Raw genomic sequence first — 13,159 nt, 5'->3', positions numbered from 1 at the left:
AATTACGCGCCGAGAAAACAGCAATTGATGTTTTCCCACTTTACTTTTCACACAACTTCCAGGACAATTTATCTTCTTAAGAATTATTTCGGCAAATAACTGGACAGGTGTTTGTCCCATAAACGAGGAAACGTATGTTTGTGCTGGGTTTAGACTGAAGCTGAATACAGCCGCGTTGTTCCCCCTCACTTGTGCGTAATGGTTAATTAACTGCGCTTCGGCAACACACGATAGGGATATATATTTAAATACATACATATTTGTGTGTGTGTATATATATATATATATATATATATATATATATATATATATATATATATATATATATATATATATATATATATATATATATATACACATGCGAGTATTTGAAAATAATGAAAAGTGAGGAAAAAACACGTCTAGAACACCGAATACATGAGAGTTATGTATTATGTATGTATTTTTTTATATACAGTTTTTTAAGGACTAAATTAAAAACCAAAACATATTTTTCCTTACGATTTTAATTCATAGTGATACAAAATATCTCATTTGCTGAACAATTCATGAAATAATTGAGTAATTAAGAGCAATACAAAAATCCAATATTTTTAATTTGATTTAGGCTATTTATTTACGTTTTTGAATTAAGTTTTGAATTTCTCTATTTTACTAGCGGTACGTATACAGCTGAAATTATATTTACATATATATATGTCCTGTTCTTTTTTAATGATTTATTTTTCTTTATTATTGTATTGTTTCATTTAATCATATTCTTTCCCCTGAAGACGGACTTTAGGCCTCTGCAGTTGGTTTCATGCATGATTTTCTGCCCTGCAGCCTGTGAGAGCTGAACTCCTCCTGGTCACGAACCCCGCTCTCCTCCTCACGGGCTTCCCCTGAGAATTCCCTCGTCCATTCTTCTCCTCGGGATAAATGGTGAAACTTGTAGCAATAATACCCCCTTCTTTCAGACAAACACCTCCCCGCTGCCATTACCTCGGACCCGGCAGCCCCCGAAGCAGCGCGGCTGGAGATCTTGCAGGGCCATTCTCCATGAACAAAAAAACAAGAAGAAAAACTCCTAAGGGGAACAAAAGTGACCACGTTTTACTCCGTGTTCCCTTCTCTGCGCAGAATAACCCGCTGCCTGTCGCTCAAATTGGAATATTAAGACGTCAATCTCGCAGGCCCTGCGCGCCTTTGTCTTTGCTGAGTGCCCGGCTCTGCCTACCACACACCTTTTGTCCGACAATCCAATAAGACCCATTATTCCAGCTCTCCAGCTCGGCTGCAACTCGCTCTTCGGGGTATTTTAGGTGCTTAATCGCGTCCTTTAAGTAGGCCTAACTCAAATGGAGAAAAACTTCCTCCTTTCACGTCGTTTGGCACCGGGACAAAGAGTGCCTGTAGCCTGGCGTCCAAGAACAGCTCCCCACTTAAACTAATATGTTGATGTGAAAAATGTGTCTCCTATGAATCCAATTTAGAGTGGACACAAATTATTAATATAAAAAGTACATTTAACCATTCAAATAACACTATACTTCTCTCTCCAAGACCACGCTGAAAGGTAACACCAAAGAGAAGACTGAGTTTGTCGCCCAGACAGAATGAAAACGCATCTCCTGAATATCTTCAGTTTATTTGAATAAATGTGAAATAGACTAAAACAATTCTCTGTTCAACCAAAAAACACTTTAAAGTAATTCAGTCTCTAAAAATAAAAATGCAGGTCGTCAAAAACACTAACTTAAAAAACAAAGTCTTTCTCGGTTCAAATATGGAGAAATGCGCAAACGCGTGCGCCATTTCCGCTCTGTGATCAGTTCTGCGGTGCCAGAGAAAAGCACCGAAAGAAGAAAAATATATATTGGACCAGAAAATGAAATCCCACCCCGCTGCGTGTGGTCACACAGACGCCACTGTGTGACATCCATTTTATGCAAATTATATGTCGAACAGGTGAATCCAAACGCTATGAAAAATGTTGTTTCAGAGACATTTTGACCAAGTCAATACACACTCCTAAAAAAAAAAAAAAAAGGCTGTGGGTTCACCAAAAAAGAAAAGAGCTCCATGACGCGGGCCCTGCTTTGTCCTGCTACCAGGCGCGGATCCCCTGCAGGGAGCCCTGGCAGGACGACACCGCGGCCCCCTGGTGAGTCTGGGTCTGCGGGGAGAGGCCGCTCACCGGGCCCAGGTTCATGTTCATGAAGGCGGGGGAGCTGGACGGGGGCAGCGCGGGGAGGCTGCTGTACGTGCAGCTGTAGTTGCTGTTGTACGCGGGGCCGCTGTACGTGTAGGCCGGGTATCCGTTGTAGCTGTACGGGTTGGAGCCGTACGGGGCGGCGGCGTAGCCCTGCGCGCTGCCGAGGCACGGCTTCCCGTCCCGCACCAGCACCGGCACGGCCACGCGGCGCGGCGGCGGCGGGGGGTGCTGGCCCGCCGCCTCCAGGGACTTGTCCTGCCGCTGCCGCTTGCACTTGTAGCGGCGGTTCTGGAACCAGATCTTGACCTGGTTGGACGTGAGTTTGAGGGTGTTGGCCAGGTGCTCCCGCTCCGGCGCGGACAGGTACCGCTGCTGCTTGAAGCGCCGCTCCAGCTCGAACACCTGCGCCTGCGAGAACAGCACCCGCGGCCTGCGCCGGCTCCGCTGCTTCTGCAGCGGCCGCTCCGGCCCGGCCTGCCCGCCCTCCGACGCCTCGTCCCGGGCCAGCCCGCAGCTCTCTGGCAGGCAGAGAGGCATATGCACGTCAGTATCTGCAGCAGCTTTAACAATACACACACTCATGCTTCCCCCCAACCTGCACTGAAAACTCAAAAAATCAAAACATTTATAGCCTACAGATTAGACCTATTGGAGGTAGCCATAACTTTTTTTTCATTTTCCATAACTCGCTTAACTTAAAAGGGCTAAAGAACCCAAACACTAATTATTCGAACAGTTTATATCTAATGAATAATTGTTTGCGCCTGCGGAGAAGAGCCGGGGTCGCCGTGTCTGACTGTGTTTATTGGCGCTACTTCTCGGTGTCAGTTCTTTTACAAGCCTCTTTAAACTAATTGTCGGTTTATGGTCCACACATCATAACAGACTCCCAATAAGAGGCGCACAGCTGAACCACTAGAAAGTGTTTGACATCTCCAGACTTTACTGGATTCGTCTCAGCCTTCCACCATTTGATAGCTGTTTATTGGAATCGTGTCCGACGTGTGTTGCTGCAGGAAAGGAGCCTTTGGGGACAGCGGGGTCTGCTCTGAGGAAAACCTAAATAAATCGCTACCATCCCATGTTATCCCTTGTATCTTGCACGGCTGCACCGCGTGTATTCGCCGCGTTCTCTTGGAAATTCAGTTTAAGTGTGTAAATGATAAAAAAAATATGCTCAAGGCCAAGAAAAAAATTGCTTTAAATTTTCCCAACGATGCCAAAATTAATCTGCTATTGTAAAGTAACTACAAATGATCTCTAAGTTATAAAGCTCACACCGGCTGGCAGACTGTTACCATTCCGCAATCTGATCGTGGTTTCACTTTAGGGAAATAAGATAACCTTATAAGATAAGCTACTTTTGGGACCAATTATGGAAATCATTTGGTGACTATGAAATTAGAAACGTCCCAAACAGCTTTTTTCTGCTTGTATGTTCTCCTGAGCGTTTGTATTCTTTGTACCCAGAACTTGAACTTCTCCCCCCGCCGCTCTTTGTCTGTTACAGTATGGACTCACTGTTCTCCGGCTCCTCCAGCTCGGGGGCCTCCAGCTTGGCTGCGTGGATCCCCGGGTGGGCGTACATGTGCGGGGACAGGCTGGTGTCCCCGTGCTCGTCCTCCCGCCCCGCCAGCGCGCTCAGGTAGGCCAGGTTGTCCTCTCCGTCCGAGAAGGAGGGGCTGTCCCGAGGCCCGGCCAGCATGCAGGACGGCGGGCTGTGGAAGTGCTGCGGGTCCGGGGTGAGGGGGGACCGGGCCAGGTGCAGCCCCGGGCCGGCCTGCTGCTGCTGCTGCTGCTGCTGCTGCTGCTGCTGCTGCTGCTGCTGCTGCTGCTGCTGCTGCTGCTGCTCCAGCTTCAGGATATCCTTGACAGAAAACGGCGTGGATGTGAGCGGGCTCTGCAGCATCATGTCACCCAGCTCCAGCTCTGCAGCATCGAGGAAATGAAGCCCGCCGAGTAACATGCACCCTCCTTCTCCTCTCCCACTGTTTGGATTACAAAAATTCAGCTCGGACGCCCTTTCTTTAGTAATTGGAGGTGCGTTAAGCCTCTGGAATCCTTCATCGCCATAAATCGCAGGGAAACATGGGTATTAGTGCCGGGTTTGTCCATGCAGGTCTCCTCTCTGACAGATATAATGTCGGGCTTTGTAAGTGGAGTGGACCAGGCAGAAGGAGAGGAGCGCCTCTGCCTCTTTTGGTGCGAGGGGGAGGGGTGTGTGTGAAATGGAAAGTCTGCGGGGGCTGGAGGGGAAGCTCTGGGAGAAACACAAGGAAGGCGGGGAGAATATGACGTAGTTCCAAGAATACTGATTTTATTTGTCAAACGTAATAATTAATAAGGACAGAGATCTGCATTGCAGCTCTGCTCCTCCGCAATCTTTTTTCCCCCAGTTTAACGCTTTGCTTAAAACGGATCACTTTGCACCAGTGTTTCTGCGTTTGAACATCCCTGAGGTGTGCATGTTTTTATTCTAATCATGTTTCAAAAAGTTTCTTTAAAGTTTTCCTACTATAGCAAACTCCCCGTGGACCCGTGCGTCTCCGCCTCCGCGGCGCAGCAAGTGTCGACGCATCTCAAGGCCAAGGTTTGTCAAAGTTGCTGGGTGAACAGAAAATCAGACTTTCCTGTGATCAGGCATAATAATAATAATAATAATAATAATAATTTGATTCTGCTGGTTTGTGGTGAAGGAAGTTGAAATGTCCCACCCCAAACCCCCTAAAGCTGGAGAGGTAAAGAGACGGGCTGGATTTTAGTAGCTGTAAGAATGTGGCCTGACTTCAAATCTGAAGGTCGGTGCCTCAGGAAGTTGAATCCTTTCTCAGTTATTGAGACATTTCTACAAACACTTCGTAAGCGTCAGACTGGACATCATTACTGTATACAGAAAACGTTCCCAATAATAGCAGGGCCATAAAAATGTCAGCAGGAGCTTCGCATCTGTCACTCACTCCAATGACAAAGCACCAGTGACGCAGGAACAGCCTTCTGCTGTCGCTGCTGAACTTGGGCAGCTAAACCTCCTCCAGCCGGAGCTGCAGCTGGAGCTCCAGCGGGCTGCTCGGGTCTTACAGCCTCGGTATCCCGGCAGAGCGAGCAGCAGCTGGCTCCGTGGCCCGGCCTGGCCCTCCGTGGCCCTGCGTGGCCCTCCGTGGCCCTCCATCCTCTTTATCTCGGGTGTTGTATTAATACCCGCTCTGCGCCGATAAGCAGGGCCCCGCGGGGCAATTAAAATTCCTCCAAGAAAACGGACTGACGTTTTTAGCGCGGCCTAATCTGCTCCTATCTGCTCCCCTTTTCCGCTTTGCAGCGAGAGCAGCCTCGGCAGGAGTTTTTCCTCCGTGGACAGCAGGCAGGTGGAGCAGACTAATGCTGGGGAAAACAAAAACACTTTACTATGTCAATGCAACACCATCATTTTTCTGACTTTAAAAATTTATTTTCTTTAAAGAGGCGCTCTAGCTTTAAGCAAGAAGCGTTTTAGAAATGTATTTTCTTCAAGTTACATTTTAAACTTAAATGTAATCATTTTAAGCCTATTTGATCATTTTCACTAAAACTCAACTGACTGCTACAAAATAAGCAACAAGTAAGGGAAGGCTGCTTAATAAGGAATACAATGATTTGACCAACGCAAAACAAAAAGCTCCCCTTTTATAAAAAGTTAATTTTATGTAGAACAAGTCATTTTATAAACAACATTTTTAATTTACATAAATATTGAGTAATAAAGATAAAGAGTGCTCCATTAATAGTATCATCCTGATCAGTTTTAATGCAAGTACTTAAAATCCAAACTCGTCGACTTAGCAGAAAATCAGTGTACAGCTATAATTATTGTCAAAGAACACGCAGCTTCCGATAGTTGAACAGCTCAGGACTTTAGCGTGCATAAATGTGTTTAAGCCGGATAAGCTGCCACATGAGGATGAGACTGAAACACTGACACGAATGTGCTGGAAGAGAAGACTGCACAACGAGACAAAGCTATTTCTTCTGCAATCCTCAGCAGTTTTATAGAAAAAAAGACTAAACAAAAAACCTCACCCTGATTTTTTTTTTTTTTTAATTAAATGTTAATATCGGTCATTAATCGTCCTCCAGGTTTGTTAAGCTTCTAATAACTTTGACAGTGGTTGGTATTTTCACAGCAGGCATTAAAAGAACCCTTGCTGGAGTCAGGCCCGTAATGATGGACACAGATCCTGCTCATCACATGCACCACAACATGGAACCCAGTTCTGCAGCCGGTCCTGCTCTGTCCGCGAGTCCCAGCAGCTGCACGGCCCTCACACTCACCGATGGAAACATAAAAACCCAGCCCTGAATATCAGAGGACAGGAGGAAAGGATCTAGGTTCAGGAGGTCTGAGGGACTAAATCTGCACTAAACATGTTTATTTTTAATCTCTTAATTGAGAGACAAACAGAGGCAGACTGATTTATTTGTCTGTTAGGGTTGGGGTTGGCCATCTTTGAATAATCTGCATCGGTCACTTGTAAAACTGATATTGGCTGACCGCTGGATAACATTTGCTAGAAAGTAAAAGTACAGTGTTCACAACAAAATCACTCCATGAGTAAAAGTCTGTGTTTAGTGTTATCCTGCAGAGCAAGCACAGATTTAACTCATACAAATGTTTGCAATATCAGCTAAGACTCTTTTATTTATCTTTAAGAGAGTCAGGTTCCTGTAGTTTTCATTAGTATCTTAAAGAGACTGAAGGAAATAATGGTGGATGTTATGTAAACTTTAACAAAACGACAAACCTCAGAGTGTCCCAGACTTTCACATGTAACTAAGCAGTTGAAGGTTCAGCGGTCTGTGAAAAGGCCAAATCCAAAGTTCAGCCTATCATAGTGGACTATCCGGGCTCCCGGGCTTCCTGCTCAGCAGCCTCAATGCCACAGATCCAGTCGGTATAGCCCTGACTTTGCTTTTTTCTCTGTTTTAGATTCCACAGCCGAGACCTGCTTTTGTTTTTGGAGGGATCTTTAATTTATATTTTGCTGGTGCGACAGTTGCTATGTTTCAGTAAATCTGAGAAAACAGGTATGGGAAGCAGCTTTGGGAGCCGCCCTCATCGCTTCACTAGCAGTGTGGCTGGTTTAGTTTCATTATGTTAACCTATGATGCTGATTCACATTACTGTACATTTACTGACTAAATCTGTACAAACAACCAGTTCTGGCCTTGCTATGGCCGAACCCCCCCGGAGGCCCAGTTTCTCAGCTCTTTGCTTGGTTAAAGCCCCCTGGCCGGAGGACTGTGGCTCGGAGCGGTCCTTAAGAGACCTGGCTCCTGCTCTGAGTCAAACTGAGCTGCTGAGCTGCTGCTGGACATTTACATCACTTCACATGTCCCTCGGTGCTGTTTAGTTGACACTCGGTTAGCGCAAAATGCCTGCTGCTTATAGCTTCATTCTGGGGTTCTTCCAGGCCAGTCTTGGGGGTCTGTTAGTCAAAATAACAGCACAATGAAACATCGCATCTTTAGGATATGAACATGTGCTCTGTTATGTTTATTCACAAATCAGAAGTCGATAAAACCCCGAGTGCTAAGTAGAAAAAGTGATGACAGCTAACTATTGACTATCAAAACACCATTCCCCCCACTCGACATAAAATTGTCACTTTATACTATTTTACTTGATATGAAACGAACAAAATTATACGGAGCCCCTGTGGTGACATTTGAATAAAATAATGCGTTAATAACTCGTGGCCACGAGATAATTAATGCACGGCCACAAGATATTAACTCGTGGCCACAAGTTATTAATGCTTGGCCACGAGATATTAACTTGTGGCCACGCATTATTTTGAAAAAAATAAAATAATGCGTGGCCACGCATTAATAACTTGTGGCCACGAGATATTAACTCGTGCATTATTTTATTTTTTTCAAATGTCACCAGAGGGGCTCCGTAAAATTAAATACATAAGTTGGAAAAAAAAAAATCAACATGGCTTTCCAGTTGTCCTGGATGTAAAATGTAGCCACCCAGACTAAAACTGTCCTTGTCAACCACTGTAGAAAGGTTTTTTCTGCTGCAAAGCTGAATATTTTAACATGGGCGTTAATAGCGATGCCCCCCAGCGGCCAGTCAAGGAACTGCATCCTTTTTTTACTTCCGCGTTGACACTTGGTAATAACCACGATTCTTACAGCCTCATTAAAAAAACAACCTTCATATCAACTATTTATTCAATCAATAACTGCAATAAATGTATAAATAAAGGATGCTATGCCTTCATATGCAGTCATGTTTCCGTGTATTTGTACTCAATGAAAAACTACATGTCTCATTATTTGCTTACAGAACGTGACTTTGACTTAGCTAATTTTATTGGAGCGTTATTTACATATTTGATAATTGAACCTTTAGCTGAAGTTGAATCAAAAATGAATAAAAAGGAGAAAAAACGATGGCAGGTCTGACATGTTCTTATAAAAGGCTTTTAGATGTTAAATTGAGTTAAACATAGTTGTAAACCTAAAATAATGTTGCTTTAGGCTTTTTCACATGCAAGCCATGAATTATATGTGTGTGTGTGTGTGTGTGTGTGTGTGTGTGTGTGTGTGTGTGTGTGTGTGTGTGTGTGTGTGTGTGTGTGTGTGTGTGTGTGTGTGTGTGTGTGTGTGTGTGTGTGTGTGTGTGTGTGTGTGTGTGTGTGTGTGTGCGTGTGTGTGTGTGTGTGTTTCTCAGATATACTGTACTGTATGTGTGGACGTCTCTCTAGACTCCCCAGCGACTCTCAACCGTTCCTGCCACATCATCATCAACGTGTGCTCATAAAATAGACCAAACAGGCCGTTTAGTGTTTAGACTGGCACACGACTGCCTCCATTCATTTTAAATAAGCATTAAATCCAACGACGCCAGGCTGAGCGCTGTGTTTTCTGAACGTCAGCTGAGCCGTCACCCTGATGAAGCTGCAGTGGGACAGAAGATAAAACCAGTTGGGCTTGAGTGATGGAGCATTTACTGTTTAAAAACATCCAAACCGGGGATGCTTTTGTATCCATTAAAGGTTTCCAGTTTCTAGTTCATGTTCACCCTGATATCAGCTGAGATTTTAGTTTCATGAGAGCCGAAGAAGCAACCCTGAGAAGGTAAGCAGTCACAGAAGCAAACATGTTGATAGACTCACCAAATAACCCCCAAAATGAAGCAAAACTGGTTGCATCTTTAGCCAAGGTCACTTAAAAAGTGACACTCTGGCATTATGAACCAAAAAACCCCTTATGATTGACATAACACAAGCATTTATGCTTTAATTTTCATTTGAAAAGAAATTCCTTGGAGCCTGAGAGTTTCAGTGTTTGGTCATTTGTGAGGAGATTTCTGTTGGCTGGAGAAGAAACTAATCTGCATCTAGTTTCACCACGGTGTTCCCAAACCCTGCAGCTCTGGTGTCTTTCAGTCCTCTTAGCTCGTTGTTTGGGCAGGTTGCTGTTTTCAGCTCCAGTAAATTAGCTGTTGGTTGAAATATGAACTATAAATAATGTCACATCTGAATCTTTCATTTACTATTATACATGAAGACGTGAGCTATGCTTTTCCTTTTTTTCCTCACCAACTTCAGTTGTTTATATGTGTCCACGTTGCATTTCAGGCCTGCAGCACGTTACAGAAGAGTTACAGGAGTATTTTAGTCCGAGTTGAGATGTGAAAAACAAAAACAAAAAAACAAGAGCAGTAATATTTTTAACAGATGACTTTCTGCCTTCTTAAAGACAGATTGGTAGTGATGTTTCTCTTTTTGCATTGCATGTCATTGAACTATTCCCAGAATCTGGATGAATTTGGGTGCAGACAGAGAAACGTGCCACCTGTGATCAGCGATGCCACATCAAGAACCGTCATTAATCAACTTAATCAATTCATGCCACCGTGTTTATGAGGGATTACTTTGGGGAAGCTGCTACAACGCAGAGCTACGTTCACAAATCCCACTTAATACTTCACTGTGCAACAAAGAAGCCCTAACTGGGATGGACCAGCATGCAATGCAACGTATAGCATATCAAATCAGCAGAGGTGTCAAGTAACAAAGTACAAATACTTTGTTAACTTACTTAAGTAGAAATTTTGGTTATCTATACTTCACTGGAGTAATTATTTTTCAGACGACTTTTTACTTTTACTCCTTACATTTTCACACAATTATCTGTACTTTTTACTCCTTACATTTTAAAAACAGCCTCGTTACTCTATTACATTTTTACCTTTAAATAAAAACTATCCAGTTAAATTGCTCCATCCGGATAGAGTGAATTTGGTTGTGGTTGTTTCAGATGTTCTTTCTCCAGTTTTGTTCTTACATCCGTTCCCTCAGATTCCTGCAACTAAACTTGGATGTACATTCCAATAAAGGTTAGGATAAATGATAACATGCCTCTGAAGTTTGACTTTTTGCACCATTACAATACTTATAGGCAACTAGTCATCATATCTCCTGCTCTCTGAAACACATGTTAGTGCTCAATAGTACACATATATGGTTCTTTAATATATTTGCATTATACTAAGATACATTCTTTTTCAATGGCTTTTGTCCTTAATGGCTTTTTTCCCCCTTACATTACTTTTACTTTTACACTTTAAGTAGTTTTGAAACCAGTACTTTTATACTTTTACTTGAGTAAAAAACTTGAGTTTATACTTCAACTTCAACAGGAGTATTTTTAAACTCTAATATCTATACTTCTACCTGAGTAATGAATGTGAAGACTGAAGACACCTCTGCAAATCAGACATTCCAAGTCCTTTTGAAGCTCTTTTCCTCTTCTTGGATTATGTTGCTTTTCAAGAACAAAACTTTATCCCGGAGTGTACATACATTTTATAACAAGACAACAAAACCACATTCTGACCTACAGAATTGATGGACCGGCCTGCCTGCAATCCCGACCTGCTCCCAGCAGAACCTGGGCAAGAATTTAACACGTTTTACCAGTTCACGTCTTTATGTTTTTTTATTGCAGGCCTTGAATTTAATAACTGATGTTAACGATTGCCTGAAGTTGATCTTATACTGCAACTGTCTGCAGGTTTTATTCAGCTCCACGAGATCCCCGTCCATCAGGAGGAAGGATTTGGTCCTGCTGGTGCTGACAGAGCTGGAAGGAGGACTGACCTTTTTACCAAAGCTTCTGACCGGGTTTTATCTCTGACTCAAAGAGATAAGTCAGTTAAATGTGAGTGAAAGCTTATCAGGATTTGAAAGGTTAAATTACTTCATTAAGTTCCTTTGCTTCTGTTTACTGCAAAACCATAAAAATGAGCAAATGTCAACCCTTCTTCTTCTTATATTCATGGCCTACTTTTTTCATTCAGGCTGCATTATTGACTTTTTTCTCTCATTCTGCCGTTACCTTACACTTTATTGTACAGCTGCTCTTGTATAATATTACACAATGGAAACGTCAAGGAGTTCAAGAGTGTAGTTTGAGCTCTGATGATTTTTTTTTTAAGCAATAAGTTTCTTCTAATTTCCATCAGGCGTGTTTGACCCCTGCCCACACCAGCCCCCCCTCTCTTTGTGTGTTAGTGTGTGAGTGTCATTGGTGGGGGGGGGGGGGACAATAGGAAATGCTACACCTCTTGTCTGCTGTCATTTGCGGCCCAGCGGAGGCGCCAGGCGGCTCTGGATGGTCGGATGGAGAGAAGAGAGAGAAGAGAGAGAAGAGAGGAGAAGAGAGAGAAGAGAGGAGATAATCTCAGCCCGTCTGGGCATTTCCTATGTGCTCGCGTGTGCGTGCGTACGGGCTTGCGTTAAGAGTTTGTAAAGATTTTCACTAAGTTAGACCTACAGATGTAGCTGGATTGGTCTGTGAGCCGCTTTACACGTGTCTGGATTTCTGGGCTATAGTGAGATGTGGTTCAACTGAAATAAAACTGAGAGGAAAGAGAATTAAGAAACCTGTTTAAGTCAGTATATGTTATATGTTTCAACACATCAAGACAAAAGGTTTGCTGGAAGGACAGTGTTTTAATTAACTATAAATATAAAAATATAGCCTAATAATACTACTACTACTACTACTACTACTACTACTACTACTACTACTACTACTACTACTACTACTACTACTACTACTAATAATAATAATAATAATAATAATAATAATAATAATAATAATAATAATAATAATAATAATAATAATAATAATAATAATATAAAAGTAAATACAAAAAACGCTCCCATGTTTAATAAGTTGAATAAAAAACAAAAAACGACACAAATGTCACTGGCTCCACGTAAATTAACAGCGACGAGTTTTTACACGAATTAAAATATGTGTCAGAAATTTGACACTGTGATACAGATGTAGGACATTTTTGTGGGTATGTTAGGATCAATTCCTTGATAATCTGTTTTATTTTTCCTGCTCCCTAACCCTTTTCGAAAGGGCATTGTTGTTTATTTATTAATTTGTAAGACGGAGCATTTTAAATTAAAATAAATCATTATTATAATAATAATTATTATTATTATTATTATTATTATTATTATTATTATTATTATTATTATTATTATTATTATTATTATTATTATTATTATTATTATTATTATTATTATTATTATTACAGGAGTCTTGAGGGAGAAACACGCGGATGTTCTACTCGGAACCTTTTTCAAATGAAACAATTTATAAGCGTGATATTTTATATATATATATATATATATATATATATATATATATATATATATATATATATATATATAAACAAGGGGTAAAAATAAACGGTTGTGGTTGAAACAGTCAGAGGAACTTTATGGTCCTCATTTACTTTGTTTTAACCAACATTAAGTCAGTATATGTTAAAATGTATTAAACAGCATAAAGTAAATATAGGTATAAACGAGGAAAGCAATGAATAAATCTGTGCAGAGAAAAGGTGATTGTCCGCCCGTCCGTGTGCCCGCGGCTAAAGTTGTCCGTGCT

General features: G+C 42.1%; 1 protein-coding gene and 1 long non-coding RNA gene across 2 annotated transcripts; one reads left to right on the top strand and one right to left on the bottom strand.

The window, feature by feature from the left end:
- Positions 1-608: 608 nt before the first annotated feature.
- Positions 609-4,566, bottom strand: LOC133448844 (homeobox protein Nkx-2.3-like). Its single transcript, XM_061727760.1, has 2 exons — positions 3,719-4,566; positions 609-2,715 (listed from the first exon to the last, which is right to left on the bottom strand). Exons 1-2 carry the CDS (start codon positions 4,161-4,163, stop codon positions 2,090-2,092), a joined length of 1,071 nt encoding a protein of 356 aa, XP_061583744.1. The 5' UTR covers positions 4,164-4,566; the 3' UTR covers positions 609-2,089.
- Positions 4,549-12,110, top strand: LOC133448850 (uncharacterized). The gene is made up of 3 exons (XR_009782984.1): positions 4,549-4,787; positions 11,261-11,407; positions 11,839-12,110. It is a non-coding gene; the product is annotated as an uncharacterized LOC133448850 (long non-coding RNA).
- Positions 12,111-13,159: the final 1,049 nt, after the last annotated feature.

Source organism: Cololabis saira, chromosome 1 (genome assembly GCF_033807715.1).
Source record: "Cololabis saira isolate AMF1-May2022 chromosome 1, fColSai1.1, whole genome shotgun sequence".
NCBI classification, from domain to species: domain Eukaryota; kingdom Metazoa; phylum Chordata; class Actinopteri; order Beloniformes; family Belonidae; genus Cololabis; species Cololabis saira.
The sequence above is the reverse complement of the archived record's forward strand: the minus strand, read 5'-3'. Positions and strand labels throughout refer to the sequence as shown.

Coding starts and splice junctions, on each gene's coding strand:
- LOC133448844 (XM_061727760.1), bottom strand. CDS start 4,163: ATGTTACTCGGCGGGCTTCATTTCCTCGATGCTGCAGAGCTGGAGCTG. Junction 2,716..3,718: donor GCTGGAGGAGCCGGAGAACA/GTGAGTCCATAC, acceptor TCTGCCTGCCAG/AGAGCTGCGGGCTGGCCCGG.